Source organism: Euprymna scolopes, chromosome 10 (genome assembly GCF_053919585.1).
Source record: "Euprymna scolopes isolate OS-2025 chromosome 10, ASM5391958v1, whole genome shotgun sequence".
Taxonomy (NCBI): domain Eukaryota; kingdom Metazoa; phylum Mollusca; class Cephalopoda; order Sepiida; family Sepiolidae; genus Euprymna; species Euprymna scolopes.
This window is the reverse complement of record NC_136491.1, coordinates 124879082-124892585: the sequence shown is the minus strand read 5'-3', so window position 1 is coordinate 124892585 and position 13504 is coordinate 124879082. Positions and strand designations below refer to the sequence as shown.

The following is a 13504-nucleotide window of genomic DNA, read 5'->3' as shown; positions in this document are numbered from 1 at the left end:
AAAAAATAGAATCAGTTTTTTTTTTTTTTTAAATTCTTATGCCTAAAACAATAAGCAATTGTTGCCGCGCCAGCATTCACCTGTAGGGACGCCCTAGGCGACTAACAGCTAGATAATCCCTTTTAATGTTTTTCTGAAACTTTTATCACAATATTATAATGTTGGATAATCGAAACTGTCCTTTAAAATTGAAGAAAACTATTTGTTTATTTTTACGCTAGTTTAATTTTTAATAGTAGATCCCCCACCTCCAAAAAAAAAAAAAAACAACAACAAACAAGCAGTGTTCATCAAGTTGCTTTATTCTACAAAATTCTCGGGCAGAAATATTGCGTTCAAATCTATACGTACATAGCAAGCAATCTATACGGACATAGCAAGCAATCTATACGTACATAGCTAGCAATCTATTGCTAGCTATGTACGTATAGATTGCTTGCTATGTCCGTATAGATTGCTTGCTATGTACGTATAGATTTGAACGCAATATTTCTGCCCGAGAATTTTGTAGAATGAAGCAACTTGATGAACACTGCCTGTTTTTTTTTGTTTTTGTTTGTTTTTTAGTTTTTTTTGAGGTGGGGGATCTACTATTAAAAATTAAACTAGCGTAAAAATAAACAAATAGTTTTCAAATTTAAGGGACAGTTTCGATTATCCAACATTATAATATTGTGATTAAAGTTTTAGAAAAAATAATAAAAGGGATTATCTATTAGTCGCCTACAGGTGAAAATGCCGACTCGAAAGCGATTGCTTATTGTTTTGGGCATAAGAATTACAAAAAAAAAAAGAAAAGAAAAACTGATTCTAGTTTTATTTCATGCAGATTTCCAGTATTTAAAAACAAAATTGTTACAAAAAAAAAATAAATAAAATAAAAAAAACTCGATTGTTGATTAAGTTCTATTTCGAAAAAAAAAAAAAGAAATTTTTACTTTTTTTACTTTATTGTTTTCTTTTGGTAATTATGCAGAGATGGAACATGAAATTTCATTTTTACGGTATTTTTTTGTTGATTAAATATTTATGCGAAACTAGTTTAGTTGAATTTTCCAAAGTAAAAGAAAAAAAACATTTTTTAGTTATTTCATTTCATTTTTTCGGTATGTTTTCTTTATTAAATTGTTACGTAAAACTTAGACTAGTCGAAAAAATAAACAACAACCAAAAGAAAAGGTAAATATGTGGTTTAATACCATATAGCCCCAACCAAAAACAATTGTTTTTTAAGGAGGTTTTGGGGTCGCTGACAACGAATCTGATATTCAAGCCCGTCGCAAAATTACTGTTTGCATGAATGCATGGTATTAACACCTAAACCCTGGTACAACGCTCGAGCGCATAAACGAATTAACATTAGGTCAACCTCCACACTTTTCTTTAAAGTGATGACAAGTACTTTTCCTGATATTAATGCGTTTATTATCCAGTGTTGCGTGTTGTTTTCACTGGTCGCCATGTGTTGTTTTTGCGTGCGCGAAAACAACACATGGCGACCAGTGTAAACAACACGCACGCATTAATATTAGGAAAAGTACTTGTTGACGAGCGACGACCAATGTAAATTTGTGTATGCTACTGCGCGCTCGTGCGTAGTCCAAGCGTTCAGGGGTTAATACCATGCAAACGGTAAATTTACAACGACAACAACAGCGACCCCAAAACCCCTAAGAAAAAAAAAAAAAAAAAAAAAACAGAACAAAAGTAAACACTACTGTGTCTTTTTTTTTTTTTTAACATATTCATAACAAGTACAGATTAGTTAAAAATTAATACACGCTTATTATTATTGACGCGATAATCTCGTTTCGCTTAAATGTGCGTTCCGTTCCATTTTCATTTTTTACATTCGTTATCGTTCACAGTCGCTCGCTATCTTATGGACATCTCAAGTCAACCTTGCCAAATATAAATAAATATTTCATAAAGATGTATTTTTATGAGTATTATAATATAATACTAAAAACGAACACAAAACAGTGAAAAAAAAACAAACAAAAAAAAAAAACTGAAACAATAGCGTTTTATTTGCTCACACCGAGTCGGCGAGTCAGTAGTCACGAGTCACCTAATCTTCCATTACGCTTTTTTTTACTTTTTCTATATGTTTTACATATGACTAAAAACCGTTTTAGAATACTTCGATAACTGATAGTCGCCCGAGGCGCCCGTACTTGGAAATGTCGATGGGACCGTCCGGGCATTTTTGTAGGCCAGAGTGTACTTTTGACTCGTATTTTATTATTATTTTAATATTTCTCTAATTTTGAAAATAAAAAAAGCAAAAAAACAACATTTTTTTACAAAAATGTTTAACGCAAAAACAAAACAAACAGCATGCGAATGGTCGAAAACTCGATTCTTTTTTTGTTTTTGAATCCTCCAAAATCTAGTGTAAATAACTAAATATAATTCTAATTTTATTTTATGCAGATCTGTTATTGTATTTTACAAATTCTTAGGAAAAGATCACTTGTCCGAACATTATTGTATTTTCTTTAACGAAGATAATATATATATATATATATATATATATATTTTTAAATAGCACACGATAATTTCCACTGGCAAAAACCGGAAGTGGCTTTAAAGAAGTTGCTTCATAATCATCAGGAGCAGCAGCAATTAGACGGACATAAAGTAGACGTACATTTTTAGTAAGACCGTAAACTCCGAGATTATTTATTTATTCCGGAAGACGATGAAATACCCGGTTTGACAATGCTACCACACCGAACCGGAAGTTGAAAACTATTTACCTCTTCACGTTGGTGATTTCCTTTTCCTGTTTTGTCCCACACGTGTAAACATGACGCGAACGTCGAAAAAGGGTACGAGACGAAACAAATCTGCAAAGACCTTTAAGAAAGAATGGAAAACCAAACGTTTCTACAAAGATATTGATCAAATACATGACGATATGAAACCCGAAGTGGCCGCAAAATTATTAAATCAAGAAATAGACTTCGATCTTCCTGGCGCTGCACAGTCCTACTGCCTCCATTGCTCGTGAGTAATAAATAATTATTGTACCTATTTACTATGCCTCCCCACGGGACAGAGTTAGACACCAGGGTCGTTTTTTAACGTGGAGAATTTTAAGTAGTGATCGACTTAAAAAAACATCAGGTTTGTTTTACAATATATAACTACCTGTTTCTCGAATCAAATAAGCGTTTTAAAGTAAGTAAAGAAAGCACTGAAAATTTATTCAGTGTTTGTATTACTGTACACATAGATTCGAAAAAGTTGTCAAAAAACAAATTTATAACAAATGAATGTTATCAAAGGCAAGATAAGTTACTTTTCTGTCAAACTGGATATATTTTTTTGTGTTTTTATTCAATGTAACATATTTATTCAGCTCGAAAAACATGCAGGGTTTACCGATGTATTCGAAAATTCAAGATGGCGTCTCACACCCTCTTTAGCACCGTAAGTTTGAGAAAAGGTGTTATAAATAATAAACTATACAAAATACTATTAAAACCCCGCCGAATATATGTCAACCTATGTCACGGTAACATATATTGAGCGAGTTTTTAACAGTGTTTTATTCGGTTTTTTATTTATAACACCTTTTCCCAAACTTACCGTGTTAAAGAAAGAATCAGACGCCATAAAATTGTCTCAGTTCAGAAAGATTTCTAACCAAGGACAGAACAGAACGCACAAAATCAGAAAAAGTGTCCGTTTAATTTTAATGCATCTAAAATTAAGCTTCTCTCCTTTCATCATAATCGCTCTTACCTTCGTCATGTCTTAGGGGAGCTCCATGTCTTGACGAACTTCTGGAACTGACCTTCATTCCTGATTTGAAATAGAACAAATCTGTTTCCCAAGATCGCTGGAAAAATGATTGGATCACTTTACCGCTTCACGGCGCTTCAGTAGGTATCTCACTGCCGATGCAGTCCTCTATTTATATAAGAGCCAGCTCCGCCCTAAAATGGAGTACTATTGCCACATCTGGGTAGAAGCTGCTCGACGTGCCCTATCCAACCTTAATCGAGTTCAAAATTGGCTTCGAAACTTAGGAGGTGATGCCCTTTTTCTTTTCCCTGCAACCTCTTTCCCACAAAAGTGACGTTACGAGCCTGCTCTACCGTTATTTTCATGGCAAGTACTCGACTGAACTCCAATCTATGGTTCCTACTTGCTGAACTTTCACAAAAAACACGCGACTATCTACAACCACTATATACAATTTCCCCAACTGTGCCTAAATCTAAATGCAGATTCCATGAACAAAGCTCCTTTCCTAGAACTGCTCACCTGTGGAACACTATCGTGCTGGCGTGCTTCCCTGGTGAATACAACATGGTAGTCTTTAAAAAACCAATGTAAACAAGTTCTTGTTGAACCGTCCCCATAAATAATCAAATTCTACCCAATTTACACCATTAATGATTACTACAAGGTTAAATCCTCATTATAGATGATACAAAGAATACAACTGCAAATTACTTAAAAGTTCTGCCCAGTCATGGCTGACCAAATGATTGCATATTATCCTTGTGGATTTGATAAAGGGTCTGTTTGAAATTCTGTTCAAATTCCAGAGTTCAACAAAGATTCTGGAGTTGTTGTCCAGTTTCTGAAGAGGTTATGTCACAGACATGCGCAAGATAGTCTGTTAATGATGCATATGCTGGATTTTGTTCTAGAATCCAGCAGAGATCTCTTCATGATTCTGAATGCTGGATGATACAGTGTTTTGAGGAATACGCTGTATCATCTAATGATATCATTTTTTCTGCAGCCTTGAAATCTACTTTGAGGGTCTTTTTATGCGACTGATTGGTCATTTACTTTTTTTTTTTTGGGGGGAAATGTGCACAGCTTCGCTAGATAAATTATTGAGTGAAGAGGGAAACAAAGATGACAATTTGATTTTGTTGCTGAGGGTTTGGGTCACAAGATTGTAGGCCTTCTTCATTATATCTGACTTTTTGAAAAATTAGAATTTAATAATTTCATTTATGTACTTAGTGAATTAAAAAAGAAAAAGAAAAAAAGTAACGTGTTCAACCAGTCCTGGATTCTTACCCTTAGAAAAGCACCATTCTTTTCAATGGGAAAACCCTAGAGAAGGTCGATTGCTTCAAGTATTTTGAGTTCAGTGTTTGTCGCCATGAGTCAGAGGGACATTGACTTCCAAATCAACAGTGCCCTTTCAATCACCTATAATCTCGTCTGTGGTCTCGACTCGATATTTCAATAGCAATGAAAGTGCGGATCCATCAAGTGTTTATTCAGCTGATCTTTCTCTATAACTACAAAACTTGATTGTTGTAGTATTTTTTATATAATAATGGTATGATCCCTGAAAGTTGGAAGGTTCTACGTATAGACACTGGTGATAGGAACTGACCAATCGAATGGAACCATGTTCTGCTAGCAACTAATCAGAAACCAGAATGGCTCCATAAAATGATTGAATCTTTTAGCATAATTTTGTTGTGTCAACAAGAAAAAGATCTTTTGCCCTTTGCCTGCAAAATTATAAAGTCCGAAGCTTATACAGAACAGCTACCCACCAAAAACTCTTCACCTCCAGGACTTGTACAGAATAGCTACCCATCGTAAACTCTTCTGAAATTAAACATGGTTTTCAATTTATGCCACCAAATGAAAGCTATGCATCTTAAAAGGCTAAAAGTGTTTGACTAATTCTACAGATCTACTGACACTATTTTGTCTCCAATATCCAAGTAGGAATGTAATATAGAATAATCCCCCTCAACCAATCTCTTTTAAAGTGGAGACTTTGTTAATTTAGCCAAGCTACATGCCATAACCCAGGAAGCAATAGCTCAAGAACTACAAAGTTGGTGAAGAAGCTCGAGAGGTGGTTGCACACCATCAAAGCTGATGTTGAACTAAGCTTTGTTTTACAAGTTTACAGTATTCTCTGTTGGTCGTTAGATTGACTGCTTATAATTATCTCAGCTGTTTAGGACCATCGTGCGTGGTTTGTCTTCATCCAGAATGCTGTTGTACCAGAGCCGACTTAGCACATCCTGGGTGAATGTTGCCTTAAGTATAAGTAAAGAAATCCTGACACCTACTCATAATTGAAAAGGTATGAACCCATAGCTTCCCAAATAGCAGCTTGTGCTCAATCAATTGTTTACAATAGGTATTTTAAACAATCAATTGTTTACAATAGGTATTTTAAACATCAATTGTTTACAATAGGTATTTTAAACAATCCAAAAAGAGATGATATCAGAGGCTTGTGGATTGGCATTTTTTGCATGAGCTGGTGTCAGGGTTTGAGTTTCAGTTTTTTTTTTTTTTCTGTGATCAAAGTGTAGTATATTTTCTGTCCTCCATGTTATTGAAGAAGGAATCCTGCTAGACTGATGCACTTTAAATTTTTATTCCAATCAATCCAGAGTAGCCTTTTTGGGCAGCTGGATTTTCCCTTTATTTAAAACTGAATTTGTATCTAATTTTGACCTCGTGTGAAGGCAAGAAAATAGGGTCTCCAGAATTGAACTTTTAGAAATTTTTAATTTTTGCAGAAGTTGATTCTTTTGAGTCAATTCCACACCTTTGGTATCTTGTTAAATCAAATCTAATCTTTATTTTGTGTTTGTTTTTTGTTTTTTTTCAAAATATCTTTGATTATTAAAAGCAATTGATGTTTAATTAACTGAATATGATTTTTTAAATTATAAATTTAATTGAAATATTCAATTGTATTTCTTTCATCTTCAGGAAATATTTTGTCAGTAATAAAGCTCTGAATGAACATTTTCGTGGCAAGCCTCACAAAAAAAGGTAAGCAAAAAAATTTTTTTTTTCATTTTGCATAAGTAATAATTTTGTCTTACCTTCTCTCTGTTCTCTTGAGTCGTATATCAGTTAATAGTGAAACATTCACAAAGTTTGTGCACCATAATATTCACTTGCTCATTGCATCCGAAAGCTCTAATTCTGAGACCAATATCCTTCTCAAGAACAGCTTGATTGCAATATTAGGCTCCCCCACCTGTCGTTTGTAAAAATGAAAGTTTATAAAGTAAGACACAAAAGATTACACATTTTCTCCATGTTACAAAGCCTTTGGCTTTTGGACGACATTATTTTACATAGATAAATGAAAATAAAATTTCGGTCTTCAAATTATGAAATAAAAAATGAATTAATAAAGTACACTCATTTACAAAATATTCTATTTTATTTTAAAATGGAACTAACTTATTCGCCATCCTCTATAAAGATATTAATTTTTTTTTTTTTACATTTTTGAAACTATTATCCTCACAACGTTTCTGTCAACCAAGAAATCCGTCTTTTAATCTGCCACCCTGAACTTATAAAACATCTAAATTTGCACAGTCACATTATACTTTTTATCTGAAGAGTTCAATGATTCCCTACTACTGCTTCCCTGCAGTGGATATATACTAATCAATCTCTCCGCATCGTTACCAGTTTCTCTCTCCATTTTGCATGAGTGTTAATCTTGTGTTGTTTTCTCTCTGTCACCCCTACTAGCTATGAAGTCTATTTTGAACTCTGTCAAGGCAGGATAAGGTGTTTCTAGCAGCTTCTGCCACATCTTATCAAAAGCAAAATATGAGGGCCATAATAACTGGTCTGATGGGCCAGGTTGTGGCCTGCAAGCCGCCTGTTGCACACCCCTGATCTAGAGCCATTTATCAATGAATAGTGAAATATTCACAAAGTTTGTGCACCATGATGGCCACTAACTCATTGCAGCCAGAAGCTCCAATCCCAAAAGGCAAATGTCCTTCTCCAGAAAAGCCGTGATTGTAATATGAGGTCGCTCAGCCTGTCGTTTGTAAAAATGAAAGTTTATGACGAATGACAGAAAGAATTATGCATTTCTTCCATGCTAATCATGTTTTCGAAACTGAAAATGAAGGCCATTTATGTGACATTATTTTGCATAGATAAATCAAAATAAAATTCCAATCTTTAAACGAATAAAAAAAGAATTAATAAAGTACGATCATTTCCAAAAATTATATTTTATTTTAAAATGGAACTGACTGATTTGGCACTCTCTATAAAAATATTAAATTGAATTTTCTCTCTCTTTTTTTTTTTTTTTTTTTTTAAACTGTTACCCTCACAATATATTTCGGCCTGCTACTCTTTGTCCATCTTCAGGTTAATTCGACCTAATAATTGTGAGTTCGGCCTTTTGGGAATCAACTTAGAACAGAGATATCAAAAGTTAGATAACTGAAAGATTTAAAATACGGAACAAGTGTACGATGGCTCATTGGATGAAATAACTGGTTAATTTTTAAATTCTTGTAAGGTTTCTGTGAGGTCCCACACTGTCTGCCAAGCTCTGATCCCTGTCACATCTCCACTCTGTTACATCCTTGTGCTTGTTTTACAAGTACTTTCATGGAATGTGCTCCGATAAACTTGCTGCACTTGTATGTTCTCAACAAAAATACTCAAACTGAATAGCAAAATCCCACCCCATTCACTGTAGAGATCCCAAGATGGTAGCGGAATTTTTACTCTAATAGCTTCTTTCCTCAATCTGCTTGCCTTTGAAATTCCATCTCTTCTCCCATTTTCCCCAACCGTACCAACATGCTGAAACTTCAATGTAGTGTGAACAAACATCTTACTGCCTAACTCCCTACACACTTTATAAATCTGGCCCCTATCACAATAACTTATGCTTCAGTGGCAATATGCCTTGTCTGGAGCGAAAGAAAGTAAGAACTATCTGAAGAAGGTGGGAGAGTGCAAAGGCCGAAATGCTGTAAACATAACAAGCAAGATGAGGATCACAGTCTGAAACAGCCAAACGCACTGCAGGCATATCATCGGATCGTACGTTATGTTTCTTTCTTCTTTTTTTCAATTTTCTTATCTGTTTGTTCAAGCTGGGGATGGGGCATCCTAGTGGATGCCAAACATTCACCCGCTAAATCAGGTATTCCAACTGAGAGATCTTTTTAAGATTCTAACTGTCTCTTTAAGTGCAATTGTTTGAATCTCGCTTGCACTTGGTTCACTGGGTATATTTGCTAGGTAGTTTTTGAAATTCTTTTTCATGAGTTCAGTTGCTCCTATAATTACTGGAATGATGGAGATCTTCCTAAGATTCCAGTTTCTTTTCATGTTGTTTATGACGATATTTCATTATCTTTTCCCTCCCAACTCTGTTTAACCAAGCATCACTGGAGACACTAAGTAAGGTTGCTTCTTTCTCCTTCTTGTTCCATATCACTATGTTAGTTTTAATAGCTCAGTTTTCTAGGTATGTTCTATAGGGATTGCATAATGATAGTGTTTTTTAACATGGAGGTCACTACTTACCAAGGCCTGGGGGCCACTCAGGGATAAGGGTTATTGCGTGTACAGTAATCAATGAGATATTATCGTAGTAAATGTTAGTATTGAAGATTTGATGAAGTGTCTTACTTAAGGGGGTGATTCATCAGGAATTTGTTTATGTTGGACTTGAAGACGTCCAAGTTGTAGTCAGGTGGGAAACAGGCAAACGGAAGAGAGTTCCATAGGCATGCAGTTCTAAGAAAGAAGCTTTGTTCATGGAATTTACATTTTGATTTAGACACAGATAAAGAGTGGGGAAAATTACTGACAGTGGTTTCAGCTAGACTGGTGTTTTTCGTGAAAGATTGTCGAGGGGGGGGGCAGAGATTGGAGCTCGGACGAGTTCTTGTGGATGGTGTATGACTTATTTCTTACTGTTCTTTCTTGTATATGTTCTAATGATTTGCTGCTGCATTCGATATTCAACATTTTACAGATGGTCCAGTGGAGATATTTACACACTCCAATGTGTCACGTCCTATAGTAGCCATCCTCTAGTAGAACTTTACAGTCGGATGTCAGGTGGCTCACACTGTTTATTTCTGTTTGGCAGAACCTGCACTTGTTTTCATAACTGAGACCACTCATTTTCTTAAAGGCATTGATCATGGGCAGCCATTATTATCTTCTCTTGATCATAACGGAGCGACCCTCTTTTTAGCCAGATTATAGAACCTTCCTTATCTACATAATCCTGGATGAATTCATCCAGAAATACTTGCCACACTGTTGGTTGGCCAATTCTTCCAGTTTTTTGCCATGAAAGTTCTTGGTGTATTTTTGGCGACTCTTTTGGGCTATTTCTGTAGCAGACTTGTTTTCTTATTTTGTCTCATTTGTAAGACAGTCTTGTCCAAAATGTTTGGCCAGTTATGTGATTGAGGTTGTTAATGTTTTGACTAAAATCTTTTCATCTTTTCATTAAAACATCATCATATCGTATGAATCTGAAGATTTTACTGTTGGCATTGGTTTCCCTGGGTCAGAATACTTTCTAGGAAGACATACGGTACTTATGGGAGGGACCACCTGAAGGTTGCCAACATTCTAAGTGAAAGTGTTTTTTTTGTTTTTTTTTATGGAACAAAGTGGATTTGAACTTGGGACATATAGGTTATCACTCCATATTGTTAACCACTGAACCACCATCACCTTTTGTGGGTTACAGTCAGCTAACATACTTCCTAATTTCTGGTGTAGCACTAACAGGGCAAATCAGCTCCTTTGCTTTTTTTCTCTCACACCTATGTATGGTTTGAAATTTTGTTATTTTGATTTCAATAATTTCATTTGTTATTTTGATTTCAATAATTTTATTTGTTATTTTGATTTCAATAATTTCATTTGTTATTTTGATTTCAATAATTTCATTTGTTATTTTGATTTCAATAATTTCATTTGTTATTTTGATTTCAATAATTTCATTTGTTATTTTGATTTCAGTAATTTTATTTGTTATTTTGATTTCAATAATTTCATTTGTTATTTTGATTTCAATAATTTTATTTGTTATTTTGATTTCAATAATTTTATTTGTTATTTTGATTTCAATAATTTTATTTGTTATTTTGATTTCAATAATTTCATTTGTTATTTTGATTTCAATAATTTCATTTGTTATTTTGATTTCAATAATTTCATTTGTTATTTTGATTTCAATAATTTCATTTGTTATTTTGATTTCAATAATTTTATTTGTTATTTTGATTTCAATAATTTTATTTGTTATTTTGATTTCAATAATTTTATTTTTATACTTTCATAAACATCTATAATATAAATCTCACCTGTCTGTTTAAATGTATGTATGTCTGCCTAAAACTTTCAACAGAGGCAACGGATTTTCACGAGATTGGTAGCATTTTGAACCTCAACCCTTTAGATGACAAATATCGAAAAATTGGCTAAAAACATTAATTCCGTCGCCTTCAATTTTTTCAAGTCATCCCCTCTTTTCGATTGACTAGCCTTAATTTAAACCTTCCCCACTTCTGGTTTGATGATGGACTCAACGGCAAAGATGTCACCTTTTTTTTCATGTTTTTTTTCCTCCTTCGCGATACGGGTTTGCACACACCTCCAAACACCCAGGCAACGCTGGCCACCCAGACTAGCTTATTATATAAATTCAAATAAAAAAACTTTTATAATTTCATAGATATATATTTTATAAAATTTCCAATAAAATAATCTAATTTTTTAATTTTGTTATTAAAAATGCAAAGACTAATTGTGTTATTTTTATCTGTACTATTTTGTTAATTTTTATTGTATACTTTTCAATAATGTCGTTTTATTTTATTTCAATAAACCATTTCACAATAGAAATTCTAAAGAATAATAAAAGTGAAGGAACTGATTTACCTTGTCACCCTTTCCGATAGCACTACACCAGAAATGAGGAAGTACGTTAGCTGACTATAATTCCTCTTGTGTATTTTTTTTCTTTTTAATGTTGTTTTATTGTCTCTCTGATTTTGTAGGATCAAGGAATTGAAAGTCGAGCCATACACACAAGAGGAAGCTGATCGAGCTGCTGGAATGGGTTCCTATGTTGCACCAAAGCGTATACAAGTTGAAACGCAACCGTTAAAGGCAGATTCTGAAGTTATGCAATTTTAATAAAGTTTTATCTATCACTGATGTCTGTTGTCTTGCAAGCGTAACATTTTGTTTAGAATGTGTGTTTTTTTTATAGCAGTGGATGCAGTGAAATTCTTTAAACTTTCTGATAAATTAGATACAAATTAAGTGCACTCCCCTTTCCACATAAGCTCTTCTGCTAAAAATAACAAAATGAACAGAAATCTACTCTCTCTCCCCCTCTCTTCAATGCAGCTAGTTTAGCAACTACCTCAAACCAGGATTGAACCTGCCATATAAGTGAATAGGTCATAGGAATAAAGCAATTTTAGTTTTAGCCATGGTAAAAAGAAATAAGTACCTTTATTTTCATTAATTTATTTATTATTTACATTAGAAATCAATTGTTTCGAATCCTTTCAATGGCTTTCAAAATAATAACGAGAGGGGAGTCTATTCTGAAAGCCGTTCTTAACATGAGGTGATTAGGGGTGTCTCTTTGTTGTTAGCATACCTGAAAACATAAAAGTTGACATTTCCTATGTGAACAGCGAGTTGGACTCATGTAAAAAGGTATACCAAATTAACTTCTTTTGTTTTAAAAATTAAATGAATTCATTTTTGTTAAATTTGTTTATAAATTACTCCAGATAATGCATAAAGCCAGTGGAAATTTCAAATGGAAGTCTTTCCAGACAAGGCATGAACCACTAGAAAGTTTTTATGGAAATAATAATGAGCAATCAACAATTCCCCCACTATCCAACAATCATGAGGTTGTTTGCTCAGCAGCCAAGAAGGTTAACATGCTTGCCAGTCGGTTTGCCTCCAACTCCACACTGGACCCTGCTAACAACCCCCTCCATGACTTTCCTTTGCGGACAGATGCCACACTAGACGATCTGAAAATCACCCCTTCTCAGGTGCATGCTATCATAAAAAATCTTGACACTTCAAAAGCATGTGGACCTGATCTCATCCCGGCTGTGCTATTAAAAAAATGCTCCGCCGAAGTAGCTCCGGTTCTCTCCAAACTTTACAACAAATACCTTAATGAATCTTGCTTTCCGGACTGCTGGAAAACTGCTTCTGTGGTACCAGTTTTCAAGAATTCTGACGAAAGAAATGACCCAGTAAATTACTGGCCCATTAGCCTCCTCCCACTTTTAACCAAAATATTTGAGTCCATAATTAACCAAGCTCTAGTCCATCACCTTACAGATGCTAAACTTCTGACCGACCAACAATATGGATTTAGGCAAGCCCGTTCCATGGCAGACATCCTAACTGTAATCTCTGTGCATATATACTATTCACATGACAAAGCAAGGGAGGGTAGATATATCTAAGGCTTTTGACAGGGTATGGCATGAAGGTCTTAGGAAAATCAGATCATACGGTATCACTGGAAGAATACTTAACATAATTAAATCCTTCTTAGATAAGAGAAAAATCCAGATTGTCCTCGATGGCAGTACATCTAAACAATATGATATAAATGTGGGAGTGACTCAAGGGTCTATCCTTGGACCTCTATTATTCCTACTATTCATAAATGACCTCCCTGACAAAATTG

The 13504-nt window shown here is 34.3% G+C and overlaps 1 protein-coding gene across 1 annotated transcript; it reads left to right on the top strand.

Annotated features, from left to right (window-relative positions):
- The first annotated feature begins 2767 nt into the window (after nt 1-2767).
- LOC145286264 (zinc finger protein 593-like) lies at nt 2768-11988 on the top strand. The gene is made up of 3 exons (XM_080135095.1): nt 2768-3012; nt 6730-6792; nt 11829-11988. Exons 1-3 carry the CDS (start codon nt 2813-2815, stop codon nt 11965-11967), a joined length of 402 nt encoding a protein of 133 aa, XP_079991221.1. The 5' UTR covers nt 2768-2812; the 3' UTR covers nt 11968-11988.
- Nucleotides 11989-13504: the final 1516 nt, after the last annotated feature.